We start from the raw sequence: 15649 nt of genomic DNA, 5'->3' as shown, positions 1-15649 counted from the left end.
CTCTTAGAACTGCTTTTGCTGCATCCCATAGGTTTTGGGTCATTGTGTTTTCATTGTCATTTATTTCTAGGTATTTTTTGATTTCCTCTTTGATTTCTTCAGTGATCTCTTGGTTATTAAGTAGTGTATTGTTTAGCCTCCATGTGTTTGTATTTTTTACAGATTTTTTCCTGTAATTGATATCTAGTCTCATAGTGTTGTAGTCAGAAAAGATACTTGATATGATTTCAATTTTCTTAAATTTACCAAGGCTTGATTTGTGACCCAGATATGATCTATCCTGGAGAATGTTCCATGAGCACTTGAGAAGTATGTGTATCCTGTTGTTTTTGGATGGAATGTCCTATAAATATCAATTATCTCCATCTTGTTTAATGTATCATTTAAACCTTGTGTTTCCTTATTCATTTTCATTTTGGATGATCTGTCCATTGGTGAAAGTGGGGTGTTAAAGTCTTCTACTATGATTGTGCTACTGTCGATTTCCCCTGTTATGACTGTTAGTATTTGCCTTATATATTGAGGTGCTCCTATGTTGGGTGCATAAATATTTACAACTCCGTCTGTATGTGTCCCTAGATCTGAAGTGGGTCTCTTGTAGACAGCCTATATACGGGTCTTGTTTTTGTATCCATTCAGCCAGTCTATGTCTTTTGGTTGGAGCATTTAATCGATTTACATTTAAGGTAATTATTGATGTGTATGTTCCTATTCCCATTTTCTTAATTGTTTTTGGATTTGTTATTGTAGGTCTTTTGTGTCTGTCCCCAGTGGCTAAGGTTTGTTCAGTGGGTTGTGTAGGGTTCCTGGTGGAGGGGAATATTGCCTGTGTTCTGGTGGATGAGGCTGGATCTTGTTTTTCTGATGGGCAGGTACACATCTGGTGGTGTGTTTTGGGGTGTCTGTGGCCTTATTATGATTTTAGGCAGCCTCTCTGCTAATGGATGGGGTTGTGTTCCTGTCCTGCTAGTTGTTTGAAATAGGGTGTCCAGCACTGTAGCTTGCTGGTTGTTCATTGAAGCTGGGTCTTGGTGTTGACATGGAGATCTCCTGGAGATTTTCACCGTTTGATATTACGTAGAGTTGGGAGGTCTCTTGTGGACCAGTGTCCTGAACTTGGCACTCCTACCTCAGAGGCACAGCCCTGACACCTGGCTGGAGCACCAAGATCCTGTCATCCACATGGTTCAGAATAAAAAGGAGGAAAAAAAGAAAGAAAGAAAGAAAGAAGATAAAATAAAATAAAGTAACATAAAATAAAGTTATTTAAATGAAAAATAATTCTTAAAAAAAACTTTTAAGTCATAAAAAGTAAAAAAAAAAAGAAAGAAAGAAAAGAGCAACCAAACCAAAAACCAAATCCACCAATGATAACAAGTGCTAAAAACTATACTTAAAAAAAAAACCGGACAGACAGAACCCTAGCACAAATGGTAAAAGCAAAGCTATACAGACAAAATCACACACAGAAGCATACATATACACACTCACAAAAGAGAAAAAGGGGAAAAAAATATATATATATATCGTTGCTCCCAAAGTCCACCTCCTCAATTTTGGGATGATTCGTTGTCTATTCAGGTATTCCACAGATGCAGGTACATCAAGTTGATTGTGGAGATTTAATCCGCTGCTCCTGAGGCTGCTGGGAGAGATTTCCCTTTCTCTTCTTTGTTCGCACAGCTTTGGATTTGGACCTGCCTCTGCGTGTAGGTCGCCTGAGGGCATCTGTTCTTCGCTCAGACAGGAGGGAGTTAAAGGATCAGATGATTCGGGGGCTCTGGCTCCCTCAGGCCAGGGGGAGGGAGGGGCACGGAATGCGGAGCGAGCCTGCGGAGTCAGAGGCCGGCGTGACGTGACGTTGCAGCAGCCCGAGGCGCGCCGTGTGTTCTCCCGGGGAAGTTGTCCCTGGATCCCGGGACCCTGGCAGTGGCGGGCTGCACAGGCTCCCGGGAGGGGCGGCGTGGATAGTGACCTGTGCTCGCACACAGGTGTCTTGGTGGCAGCAGCAGCAGCCTTAGCGTCTCATGCCCGTCTCTGGGGTCCGCACTGATAGCTGCGGCTCGCGCCCGTCCCTGGAGCTCCTTTAAGCGGCGCGCTTAATCCCCTCTCCGCGCGCACCAGGAAACAAAGAGGGAAGAAAAAGTCTCTTGCCTCTTCGGCAGCTCCAGATTTTTTTCCGGACTCCCTCCTGGCTAGCTGTGGCGCACTAGCCCCTTCAGGCTGTGTTCACGCCGCCAACCCCAGTCCTCTCCCTGGGATCCGACCAAAGCCCGAGGCTCAGCTCCCAGTCCCCGCCCGCCCCGGCGGGTGAGAAGACAAGCCTCTCCAGCTGGTGAGTGCTGGTCGGCGCCGATCCTCTGTGCGGGAATCTCTCCGCTTTGCCCTCCACACCCTGTTACTGCGCTCTCCTCCGCGGCTCCAAAGCTCCCCCCTCCGCCCCCCCGCAGTCTCCGCCCGCGAAGGGGCTTCTAGTGTGTGGAAACCTTTCCTCCTTCACAGCTCCCTCCCACTGGTGCAGGTCCCGTCCCTATTCTTTTGTCTCTGTTTATTTTTTCTTTTGCCCTACCCAGCTACGTGGGGAGTTACTTGCCTTTTGGGAGGTCTGAGGTCTTCTGCCAGCGTTCAGTAGTTGTTCTGTAGGAGCAGTTCCACATGTAAATGTATTTCTGATGTATTTATGGGGAGGAAGGTGATCTCCACGTCTTACTCTTACGCCATCTTGAAGCTCCACCTTCCAAATTTTGATTCTTATTGAAACCTGGGAACATAAGAATTCAAAAAGGGTTGACTTTGTTCTGTTTGTGAAATAAACTATATTTTTTGAAACAAAACTTTGTTTATTGGTAAGTAAATATTTCAACTGAGCATTGTGAAACAAATTTTATTTGTCATATTTAGCATGTGGCAAAATAGCATGTGTTTCTAAAAAGCATGACTTTTAGGCAACAGAGCTATTGCAAATGTACTCAAATTTAGAAAGAAATACCCTTTTTCGGAAACTACCCTTCTATGTTTTGTTTCATGAGATAATCCTGAGACACTATAAAGGATATGAGAACAAAGGGAATAAACTATCGTGACCTAATTGGGAATGTAGAAAATATTTGAGATTTGTATTCAAAACTTTCCTTCCTTAAATAGGATAATATATTATTTTTGACAGGTGTTCCAAAATTGTAGCTGCATTCAAACACCAGGAAATTCATCTGCAGTTCTTGGGCTATGTGACAAGGGACAGGAATGTTCCATGATGCTCCAGTACTTTTTAATCTTGTCAGTGTTCAGCAGTTTCATCTATTCTTTATCTGCCATCCCTGGATATATGGTTCTCCTGAGGTACAAGAATTATTTTCTTTATTTCTGGTTAGTTATTAAGGGAGCTTTTTCTAAGAAAGCCACTTGAATCCACAGTATCTAAGAACCTGGTGCTCTATATATACCATTTATTAAGATTTTCCCATTAAGCATTGTTGAATTTTACCAAATTTTAAAGTTAGCAATAAAAATGTTTATCTGTTGGTATTTCCCTCCCTATCTTTCCTACCTTATTTCTTAGAGTTAAATTAGTGAACCTCTCATTGTTTAACACAGGAAGAGACACATTTATATTTTAGGGTAAACCATATGAAATGATCATTTTCCTAGGTAGAGTGGTTGCCTAGCTGTCATTTCTTATAGTTCAACCTATAGGACAGCAGAGTTTAAAGCTGTCGGAAGTCTCAGTTTCACCAATTACTACCCACAGGGCAAAAGGCAGGTCAATTGATCTTTCTGAGCTCCTTTTATCTTTAATTTAAAAATGGATATATAATGAATGCTCAACTATCTTATAAGGCTACTGTGAGACACAAACATTGAAGGGCTTACTGAAACTAGGAAATTGCAGAGCTAGGATTCAGACTTAGGTTTATTACATGTGTTTTTCCAATTACAGCAGCTTCATGCCTTGTAAACAATTCTAAACATGCCTAGTAAACACAGTGCATTGTTTTCTTTTTTCTTCATCTTGAAGCAGAGTTAAGTTGATCATAATTCTCAGTTCATAGTTTATCCTAGGTGAGGTAAGGTTTCCCTCTTTTTTTTTTTTTTTTTTTGCAGTACGCGGGCCTCTCACTGTTGTGGCCTCTCCCGTTGCGGAGCACAGGCTCCGGACGCGCAGGCTCAGCGGCCATGGCTCACGGGCCCAGCCGCTCCGCGGCATGTGGGATCTTCCCGGACCCGGGCACGAACCCGTGTCCCCTGCATTTTCAGGCGGACTCTCAACCACTGCGCCACCAGGGAAGCCCTTCCCTCTTGTTTTATTTCACTTTATTTTAATTTTTTTCATTCCATTCCCCACTTCCTGTCACCACCGGCATCTATATTAATATGATAGACATATGTTCTTAAATATGTATTTTCCTTTGTAAAATATTAAGCTTTTTGTGGATTGTGTTTTATATTCACACAAATAGTGTTGTGCCATACATTTGTTTTGGTTCAAAAGGCACATGGATACATAAATTCACCAAGTACTACTAGTACTTAAGAGTTTTTTTCGTACCATCAGTGCATGGGAATTTCTACTTCCTTATAGCCTCACCAACACTTAGAATTATTGAACTTTCTGACTTTGACTCTTCCAATGAGTGTAAAATGGTAGCTCACTGATGTTTTAATATGTGATTTCCTAATTCAATGAGTTTAAGAATTTCTTCAAACTTTTTTCTAGCTATTAATGCTTCTGCTTCAAGATGCTTATTCATTATTTTTGCCCATTTTCATTATAATTCCTATACTTTTCTTGGTGAATTATAGACATTAATGTAATATTGTTTACTTGATACAATTATCTTTTCCTGGTCTCTCATCTTTCCTTTGAATTTTTTCATACTAATTTTTATGAAATTAAATCCTAAATTTTGTTGTACTGAAATCTAACAATTTTCTTGCCTTAGGGTTTGTGTATTGGGGAGTCACATTTCACAAGGGTTTCCATATTCCTAATTTATAAAAGTATTCCCCTAAATTTTATCCTACCAGCTATACAGCTTTACCTAGTTCTTTAAGTCATCACAAGTCTATCTTTATGTGTGGCTCAAGGGAGAGAGATATTCAGTGTTATTTTTCTCCAAAAAATAAATAGTTTTCCCAGCATCATAGTACAAATAAGAGGTCTTTTTTCCATTGATCTGTGGTGCCATCTTTATCGTATTTAAAGTTTTTATATAACATGGGCCATTTTCATTCTTATTCTGTTCCACAGTTTATTTGTTCTCATACCAGTGACACTGCATATGTTAATGTCTCATACAGTAGCTCTTCCTCACCCACCCACCACTTTCACCTTCACTCTTCCTTTATTCTTTTCTTCCTAAATTGATTTAGCTATCAATGCATGGATCTTTATACTCACATATGAATTTTGATTGTATGGATTCTATATATTAATTAGAGAAACTCTGACATCAAATATTTGGGAACATGGAATATTTTTCCATTTATTTAAAATTTCCTTTATAGATACTACACACACGCACACACACACATATATAATATATATTATATATATATACACACACAAAATGGTACCATGTACAATTGCAAATATATATGTACCCATATATATCCAAACATACATATATGGACATGTACTTATTTGTAATTTAACATGGTGTTATTTTCTTTTATATTTTCTTGTTGGTTATTGTTGGTTTAGAGGAATGCTGTTGATTTTTTAAAGTTTATTTTTTATCCAGCAACTTTTCTTATTTGTTCTAATAACTTGTTGATTTTGTTAGGTTTTCTATGTAGAAATATGTGCACATATGGAGAGTTTTATCTCTTCACTTCCAAACCTTACACATCTTAGGTTTTAAAAATTTTCTTACAGCATCATCTTGGACCTCCAAAACTGTGTTAAACTATTTGGTGATAGTGAGTATTCTTGTTCTTTTCTAATTTTAATGGAAACCATGTAAAATTTTTCCATTAAATATGACGCTTGCTATAGATTTTTAGTATGAGTTTTCATCTAGTTTCTGAGTTTTTAATAATAGAATCAGTATTAAACTATCAAATATATTTTTCTTCATCTAGGAAAAAATTTACATATAATCTTCCAACTCAGTACTTTTAGTGTAGTGGAAAAAAGTGATAGTTTTTTTCTACATTGAACTGCTTGCATATCTAAGAAAAACCATACTTAATCACAATATATTTTTATATATGATTTGATTTAAATAATAATTTATTTAAAATTATTATATCTATGTTGATAAGTAAAACATACCTTTTATTTTCTATTCTTTTTTGTTTGTATTTTTGGAATCTTTCTAGGCCCACAAAATGAATTAATAAATTTTCTATTTTTAAACTTCTGGAACAACTTGCATTAAATATCTGTTTGTTGAAAGTTTTATGAATTCACCTGTAAAACTATTTGTACTTCGGGCTTATTTGGTCAGTGATACTTGGTTATTATTTTCATTTATTTAATGTTAGTGTCTATTCACATTTTCCATATCTGCTTACACCAGTTGTATACTTGTTAGTGTATGGTGTTTATAATATTCTTTTATCATTCTGATATTCTCTGATATATCTGAAGGATTTTCCATTTTTTTCTGTGTTTTGTTTATTGCATCTTCTTTATTTTTTTTCTTGATTATTGTTGCCAGAGGCTGTTTTATTTTTCTTTTTTAAAGAACCAGTTTTTGGTTTTGATAATCTTTATTTCATCTATTCTGCTCTTTATTTTATTTATTTTAAAATTTTTTTCCTTTTGGGCTTGCTCTGTTTTTCTTTATCCAACTATTTGAGTTTAACACTTAGATAATTTTCTCATTTTGATTAATGTAAATAAAATCATACATTTCCTTGCAAGTATTGCTTTAGTTATATCTGAACTAGTATTTTCCATGAAGTTTACTTCTAACTCTTTTGTAATATCTTTTATGTTTGCTCCACCAAACCAAAATTTATTTATGTGTTATATAATTTCCATATCTATGAGAAATTTCTATAGGTATCCTTTATTATTGTTATTTCATTTTCATGTTCAGAGAATATAATCTGACAGATGTGGGGTTTGGGGGGGAAATATTGAGGCTTTCTTTGGGGCATAATGCATGTTCAATTTTTGAGTGTTTCATGTGTTTCTGAAAAGAAAGTGTAACTTCTGCATTTTGGATATACAGTTTCCATATTTCTTGGACTGAAGTTAATCACTGTGTTATCTAAATTTTGTAAATCTATGCTTGTTTTTTGTCTGGTTAATTCAACAGTTTTTTGGAGATGGATGTTAAAATCTTTTAAAATTGCTGATGTATTTCTTCCTATAATTCTGTCAGTTTTTTAATTTATATATTTGGAGGCTATATTGTAGGATGTAAATGTGTCTTTGATCATTATACTTCTATTATTAGCAGCACTTAATTTTCTTCTTTATCTTTTAGTCATTTCTTTCAGGCAATTCTATTTTGTTTCTTACTAAAATTGCAGTACTGGCTTTTTTTTGGTTCACTGCTTCCTGTTACAACTTTTTCCTTCCCTTTCTTTTCAATCTTCTATTTCACTTAATAGACAATATGCTAGATCTGATTTTGTAATTTCAGATTGGTGAGTTTAACCCACTTATATTTATAGTAATTAATGTGATAGGGCTCTTTTGCCACTTTATTTCATATATTCTATTTATTTGAATTTTTACTTCTTTTTTGCTTTCCATTGTATTTATTGGATTTTCTTCTGCTGCTTTAAAAGTCATATCTTTCCAATGGCTAGCCTGATTATTGAAATTCTTAGCTACATTTCTGCTTTACTTATCAATTTCAAAACTTTTCAGTAATAATATCTACTTTCTATTAAGATGAATACTTAATCATGCTCTCAGCTCTCTTCATATCTTTACTCTCTTCCTCCAGCTCTTGCCAAGATCACATTGTTGAGTTTAACACCTGGATTTTTATGGATATACTTATGCTTTTCTCTATTTTTGTGGAATCTTCATGGTTCTCCTACCATGATGGTAGAGGGATGCAACATCTATGCTACTCTGCCAGTTTTTAAGAACTATTTTAATTTCTCTCAGCATTTTCCCATAATTTGCATTTTTCTTTCTTATTTCTGGTTTCTAGGAATTAATGTTGTTATCAATGTCAAATAGTGACAGCATTTGGAGAACAGTTTAAACTGTTTACAGTTTCTTAGCCATAAGGATTTCATGCTTTTGTGAGATCATAAGGTGGTATATTAGAAATAGAGGAGAAAGAAAAATTCTTCAGTAAAATTTAAATGCCCTATTTTCTGTATTAAATGGTAACTGTGGGAGCAAGAGGGTCATGCTAGGTCTCCTGGCTTTTCTTACTTCCTTCTCAGTAAAATCCTTGATGCTGTCTAAATAACCTACGTGTTAGATAGATAATGACCAGATCAACTGTATCTCAGTCTATGATGCTGAAGAGTTATTTGAATTGGTAAAATACTTATGCCAAGAAAATTGCCAGTAATATGATGTTTTTGCTAAAAATGTACTACGTCCTTTTGTGAAGAAAGCTGCTTTCATTTTCTCAGCTTTGAGTTAATCAACGAAGGGAAGGGAATACAGAGGAACTCTCCAAGTGAATTCTTGGAGCAGGTAGCCATGCTGATGCTGAAGTGAGTGGAGCACAAAAAGTGCCACTGGGGAATTATAGTCTTCATTTCTACTCATAGGAATTTCAGGCAACAGTGAAAACATCAGGGAATTTCTGGAGAGAATGGAGGAATCTGTGCCACTCTTGAAAAGATACCAAGTCACTTAACATATGTTTGCTTTGGATTTTTTTCATCACTTTCCTTTGAAAATTTTTATTCTGGCTTTCTTTTCTCCTTACATTTATTTTTTAAAATTCTTGGCTTTTCTGTATTTTGTTAATAGAGATAATTTAAATATACCTAGGGTTGCATTGTTCTTGTTTTAGGCTAAAGTTTTAACCATCAGAATCAAGAAATACTATTCAAGAAGAGGATACTGGGGTAGAAATCAACTGATATGAAAATTTTCTTCCTTGATAACTTTATGATAGAAATGAATGAGCAAAAAGTGATGGATAAAATGCCAAGGACCAGAGGTGGGGCTCCTGTGAAGGTTATGAACTGGATGATCAGGCCTTGAATAACCAAGACCTGAGCAGGCAGGAAAATTTTCTAAGGCTCAGTATGTTACTAGCATACAAACAGTTCTTTTAAGAAACTGTGGTAGATTTTAAATGTCTACTTTTAAAATTTATGAATTCATTTATTTTTTAGGTGTATCAAGCCTGAAGAGAAGTCTCTTGGTGTGGGATTACATGCATTTTGCACAAGGGTATTAGGTAAAAATAGTTATTTTTCCCAACATCACATCAGACCACTATTAAATACTAAGTAGATGAAATCACTCCCTCAGAGTAACAGTCTAGCAAATATCCCTTCTGCTTGAAAATAGCACTTTGTAATCAGTGTGAGAAGGAAGAACAAAAAGAAATAGAGAACTTCTCTTTTTTATTTGAAAAAGACCTATCTGACCTTAATTCTACTTTTCATCAGTTGCTTTTCATCAATGCAATTTGAAAAGCAAAGGAACAGGAAATGCTTTGTTAAAGTATAATGCGCATGTGATTGGCCCAAAACATTGCAGAAAAAAAATGTCAAGAATCATTAATTCAGTGTTTTTCTCTACTGATGATTTTTATTTTGCATTTATCCTTCAGATTATTTTTTATAATCTAAAAACTTTACAGTAAAAGTAACTTCCAGTTTCTAAAAGTAAAATTTAAAGCAATAGATGTATATTTTGTTAAACTTTATTTGTTCTACTAATAAAGTTAAAATGTTTCCAAACAAAACAATGTATCTTCTTACCTTGCTAATGGATTCTTACCTTGCTAATGGATTCTTCTTTCTCCCTTTTAATTGTAGCTGGAATTCCCGCACCTATATATTTTGGAGCTTTAGTGGACTCCACATGTTTACACTGGGGTACTTTGAAATGTGGTGAGTCAGGGGCATGTAGGATATATGATTCCACCAACTTCAGGTAAAGATAATTTTTTAAATTGCTTTCTAAGCATAGACAGTGTGTAAAATGGTACCATTCATATCTAACATTTTCTTTGTCAAGGGACTAGATTACTTTTGCCTTTGTTTCCAGAATAGATAGTGGTACTGTATCTCCAATTCTTATTTATATACTAGAATTTTATTTCCTCAATATTTTCAAAGTACTTGATAAATACAAGCATGGGTGGCTTTCAAAAGCTTGTTCCTTAAATTGGTTGCAATCAATATATTGTTGAAGGTCATGGCTGTACAAAAGCTACCTATCTAAATTATATTACTCTCAAGTATCCCCGTTTAATCCTACATCATTTCAACATCTTACTAGGTTAAATCCTTACTTCCTTTCACTATCCACTTCTGTTCTCTAAAATACTATTTTTTCTCCCTTATTAAATTTCACTGACACAATATTCTTCATGTCTCTTAAAGCTTTATTTTTTTTTTTAGTAACAGACCTGATTTTGAACAAACCTCATATGATAATATTAACCTGTTTTTTAACAAAACTCTTCCATTTTTCTCTTTTTATTTTCACATTCTTTTCCATTTGGGGACCTGGATTTTGTTTAAATTTATATTAATTTCTCCTTATGGGGCAGTAAGAAAACTCATTTTCTAAAAATGATTTAACATTATTTAAAATAGTCTAAGGTCTTCTCTTGATCAGTAAAAGGATATATGTCAAGAACTGTGAAGAGAGCAGACAGAATGCGATTCATGTTTTCATCAGTTCCCCTTTCCCCTAAAGTTCCACAGGGGTAATATGGAGGTGGGCACAGATGCATACTGTGCATGTAATGGGTTTGCATCACAACTGAGGAAAGCTAAGGATCCCTAGTGTAGGTTGGCCTCATCCTGCTGCTTTGATTCCTGTTGATAGTAGCTCTGATTAAATGCTATTTCAGACAAAATTATTATATTTGGTACCATCCTCTGTGAGTCAGGTGAATTAGAGTGACCAAGGAAGTGTACTCATGAGAAAATTATTCAGAAACTAATACAATGTAGAAACAAGAGTTACATGTTGATGGACAATTCTTCATGGGTTCCTTGAATTTTGGCATATCTTGTCAGCAGAGACTTTTGTTCTGAACTATCTTTTCAAAGATGTTTGAACAGTAAGTGACCTTGGAAGATAAAAATGGTCTTTCCCTCTGGAGCAGAGTTTTCTGTCCAGGATGATAAAGGTAACATCTCCCTCTGGGGCAAATGTTGGCAGATTTGCTTGCAACCCATTTAAATGATAGGGATTTCCTAAACTCAGGATTGCTTAGCTGTGACCCGAACCCAGTGTGTGCACAACATCCACCTAGGTCTCCTGTGTCCCCACTTCGGGGCTTGGGGGGTGAAAACTAACCTGAACATGAAGCTTGTGCTGATTGCTGTAAAAAAGTCCTTTGTCTCTGACCAAGGAGGCTTGTATCTTCTGCCAGTTTCCATGCAGCTATGGCAGGCTAACTTGTTAGCTTAAAATCCAGGTAAGATCTAGGACTCTTTTACAGTTCTTGAGAACAGAAATACTGATTAACTTAAAAATTGGCCCAAAATGTACGGATGATCACTTACATTTATTACCATCTAATGAAAAGCGGGGGAAGGATTAAGGAAAATTTGTTGGAAGTAAGGCATAGGAAAATAAAAACACACAAAATAATTGAAAATAAAGCCTAAATATACCAGGTTTTGCAATAAATGTAAACCAATTGAACTTGCTTCTTAAAAGATAATGCCTTTCATATTGAAGTTTTCCAAATTCCAGCTACATGTTGTTTACAAGAGATAGCCTAAAAATATAACGCAAAAAAGGTTGAAGGTAAAGGTCAGAAAATGTACCAGACAAATATTAAATCAAGCTTCTGTGGTTATATTAATGACTGTAAGACAAAGTAGAATTTAAAGTGAAAAGAATTAATAGAATTAAAGAAGGGTATTACTTAATAATAAAAAAGGCACTTCACCAAAAATATATAACAATCATGAACCCATATAAATCTGTCAACATAAACTCAAATATATAAAACAAAAATTCACAAAATTACAATAAGAAATCTACAATTAGCGTGGAAAATTTCAACACACTTCTACAACAAATGAATATAAAATACAGATGAAAAATTAGTGAGAATATAGAAGATTGAACCATCCAATTGTGCAAAAATTATCTATTAGTAGATATATAGTGATTTTTTTTAACCCAACTAACAGCAACCATAGGAAAATAATGCAAACCTCATTGTAAAAGAGATTTAAAAAGAAACCCTTTTGCACGTTATTGCTGTGATACTAAGGAGGGAATAAGATACAGATACACCCAAGAAGTAGACCAAGTGATCTGCTCCCTCTGTGATTATTCCCAGTATCACTATGAAAAGAACTAGGAAAGGCCTAAGAACCTGGGGGACTGGGAAAAGCAAAGGGAAAATGATCAAATTTGGAGGAGTAAATACAGAGAAACAGAACAGCAAAGAAAACCAAAATAAACAAAGAACAACAAGAAAATACTCAAGAAGAGCTTGTAAACTGAAATGTTAAAATACACGAATAAATCCAACAGTAAGAAAGACAAGCACATAAACTACCAATTGAAACATGACTTTATTCCAGATGAAATTTAATCTAATGTAAGAATCGACAAAGACTTTAAAATAAGTATGTTTAACCAGCTCGATAGGTTTAAAAATAATAAATTCATTCATTAAAAATGAATAAGAAATTATGAAAAAATTCTAGCAGAGATAAGAATATCAAAAAGAACTCCTGGAAATATTAGAGATTAAATGGATAGCATTGAAATAAAAAGAATCCTAAATACATAATAAATTTCAAGTCAACATAAGATAAGAATTGGTGAAATGGAAGAGAGTACAGAAGAATTTATCTGAATGTAAATCAATGATTTGAACTGATTCAACAAAAATGAACTACATAAGTAATGTTAAAGACCAATTAGCAATTAAAGGATATATCTCAGAAATTTTCTAGAACAGAGAATAGAGGAAATGGCAGAGATAAAGAACTAATGGCTTAGAATTCGTTAGAATTTAATAGAGACATACATTTTCAGATCAAAAGTGCACTTCAAATGCCTAATGGAATAAATTAAATAGACATACCAGAGTGAAATTACAAATGCTCAAGATAAAGAAAAAACATAAACACTACCCAGAGAAATAAACATGTGGCTTATAAAGAAATAACAATTAGACCAATAGCAGATAGGTCATCAACAACCATAGATCCTAATATCTTTATGATTCTTATTGCTTTGGGTTTGGGTTGAAACAAAAACACAAACCAGAGAGCAAGAAATTGGCAAATGTGACTACATATAAAATTTTTTCAAAAGTTTGCAACAGAAAACACCGTAGACAGTGAAGAATGATAGAACACAAATTGGAAGCACCCGGAACTCTCATACACTGATGGCGGTGAATAAAAACTATTGAAAAGAACCTTTGGGCAATATTTACTAAGCTGCGTCCTCTAAGATGCTTACACATATTTTAGAGAAACTCTTGCTCACATGCACAAGGAGACATGGCAACAAAGGTTTGTTGCAGTTTTGTTGATATTAAAAAAAATTTGAACAAAAGCGTCCCACAGGAAAATGGATAATAAGCCGTGTTGTGTTTGCTACCGAACTCAGATTCGGCTGCTCACCCCTCAAAAGCCAATACACTGAGAGGCAGTGTCAGTAGAAAGGAAAGGTGCTTTAGTCAGAAAAGCTGCCAATCTGGGGAGAAGGTGGACTCGTGTCCAGAGACCAACTCCGAAGATTCTGCTTAGCCATGACAGTTTTTAAAGGAAAAAGTTTTAAGCGGCGGGGGGGGGGGGGGGGGAGTGAGTGTGGGAAGAATCTCAGTGAATCATGGAGGCAGGAGATTGGGTTCTGCATCATTCCCACCGAGTGCAGACTGGCTGACTCTTCGGATGTTACCTTGCCTGAATGATCTGCCTGCAGGATTGCTAAGAGAGCTGTTGGGAGCAGAGAGCTAACCATTCTTTAACTATTTAATTCTTCACTCTTACTTCTTTTTAACTAGGAAAAGAATCAACAGGCTAGGCAAAGCATGGTGTGCGTTAAAGAAAGCGTTAAGTCAGGAGTTAGTTTCAATTATTTCGTGATTTCATTCCTATAATTAGGGTTTTAAAGTTAGAGGGGGACAGAAATGGGTAAACAGGAAAGGGGCAGAAGAGTTGCTTTCGTGTTCATACATCACAATGTTGTTCAACAGTTAAAAATAAATGATGTAGAACTACTTGTATGAGCCTAGTTTTAAAATGGTGGGCTGATAGAAAAACTTTCAAAATAAAAATATAGTATTATGCCAATTATTTAAAATGTAAAAATATATACAATAATTGTATAAATTACAAGTGGATACATGCATACTTTTTAAAGCTATAAAAATAAACTAGGAAATCCATAAAATTCAACATAGTGTTACACCTGGGATGGGTTAGAATGTAGTAGGATCACAGGAATTAAATATTTTCTTTTAACCTGGTCTGAAACAAAAATGGCAAAATTTAATCATTTAAAAAACCTGGATGGTGAGTACAAATATGCTGAACTCTTTTTTTCCTGCATTCTTGAAATGTTTCCTAATAAAAGAAAATTTTAGAAGTAGAAAATGAATATAAGAAGCAGAAATTAATAAGTAGACTACACACCGTAGAGGTAACCCCCAAAAAACTGTGTTTTCTAAAAGATTGAAATATAATAATAACAATAATCTGGCAAGGCAAGTAAAGAAAGAGAAGAGGCACAAATAAACACTATTAGGAACTAAAAAGGAAATGTAAGTACAGATACTTAGGAATTTTATACATAATAATTTGGAAACATGTTAAATAGTTTTCTAGATTAATATTATCAAATTTTACTATAAATATATAGAAAACATGAATATTTTCATAGCCATTTAAAAAATTTGAATCAGTCAAAAATTCTCATCTTCCAAAGACATCAAGTCCAGAAGCTTTTAAGGCAAGTATTACAAACCTTCAATGAACTGATGATTCCTGCATTATACAAGTTATTCCTAGAAACGGAAAAAGAGGGAAAATTTCCCAATTCATTTTACAAAGCTAGTGCAACCTTGATATTGACATTAGACAAGTTCAGTATAAGCAAAAAAGTATAAGCTGATTTTATTTGTAAAATACATGCAAAAAATTATCAAATTGAATCCAATAAGGTATAAAAACTAACAAATAGAGTTTGTTATAGAATTATAATAATGATCTTGGATATTCTGCTAATTACATACAGAAAAATGATTTAGTGATATTTTACAAATTCACAACTAAAACTCTGAGCAAACTCAGAAGAGGAGAAAGAAACTTCCTTAACCCAATTAAGATCATCTAAGAAAACACAGGAGTAAATATTATAATTAGTGGTGATTCTTTGGAAGCATCCTTACTAAATATTGAAATAAAACTGCTATCCCTGTCAGTATTGAATTTAAGTTGAGGAGTCTATTCAATGTAAAAAGATAAAATAAAAACAGTAACAGAGCTTCCCTGGTGGCGCAGTGGTTGAGAGTCCGCCTGCCGATGCAGGGGACACGGGTTCGTG

At 34.9% G+C, this 15649-nt stretch overlaps 1 protein-coding gene across 4 annotated transcripts in view; it reads left to right on the top strand.

The window, feature by feature from the left end:
• Positions 1-15649, top strand: part of SLCO1A2 (solute carrier organic anion transporter family member 1A2) — a 101128-nt gene that overhangs the window by 84737 nt on the left and 742 nt on the right. For 3 of the 4 annotated variants that reach the window (XM_007127992.3, XM_007127993.1, XM_055085156.1), the window contains 3 exons: positions 3167-3339; positions 9274-9338; positions 9925-10042. In XM_007127992.3, coding sequence (XP_007128054.1) covers positions 3167-3339; positions 9274-9338; positions 9925-10042 — 356 coding nt within the window. The remainder of the gene's footprint in view (positions 1-3166; positions 3340-9273; positions 9339-9924; positions 10043-15649) is intronic. The other variant, XM_055085155.1, reaches the window with a different exon arrangement.

Source organism: Physeter macrocephalus, chromosome 6 (assembly GCF_002837175.3).
Source record: "Physeter macrocephalus isolate SW-GA chromosome 6, ASM283717v5, whole genome shotgun sequence".
NCBI classification, from domain to species: Eukaryota; Metazoa; Chordata; class Mammalia; order Artiodactyla; family Physeteridae; genus Physeter; species Physeter macrocephalus.
Note: the sequence above shows the minus strand (reverse complement) of the source record. Positions and strands in the feature narration are given on the sequence as shown.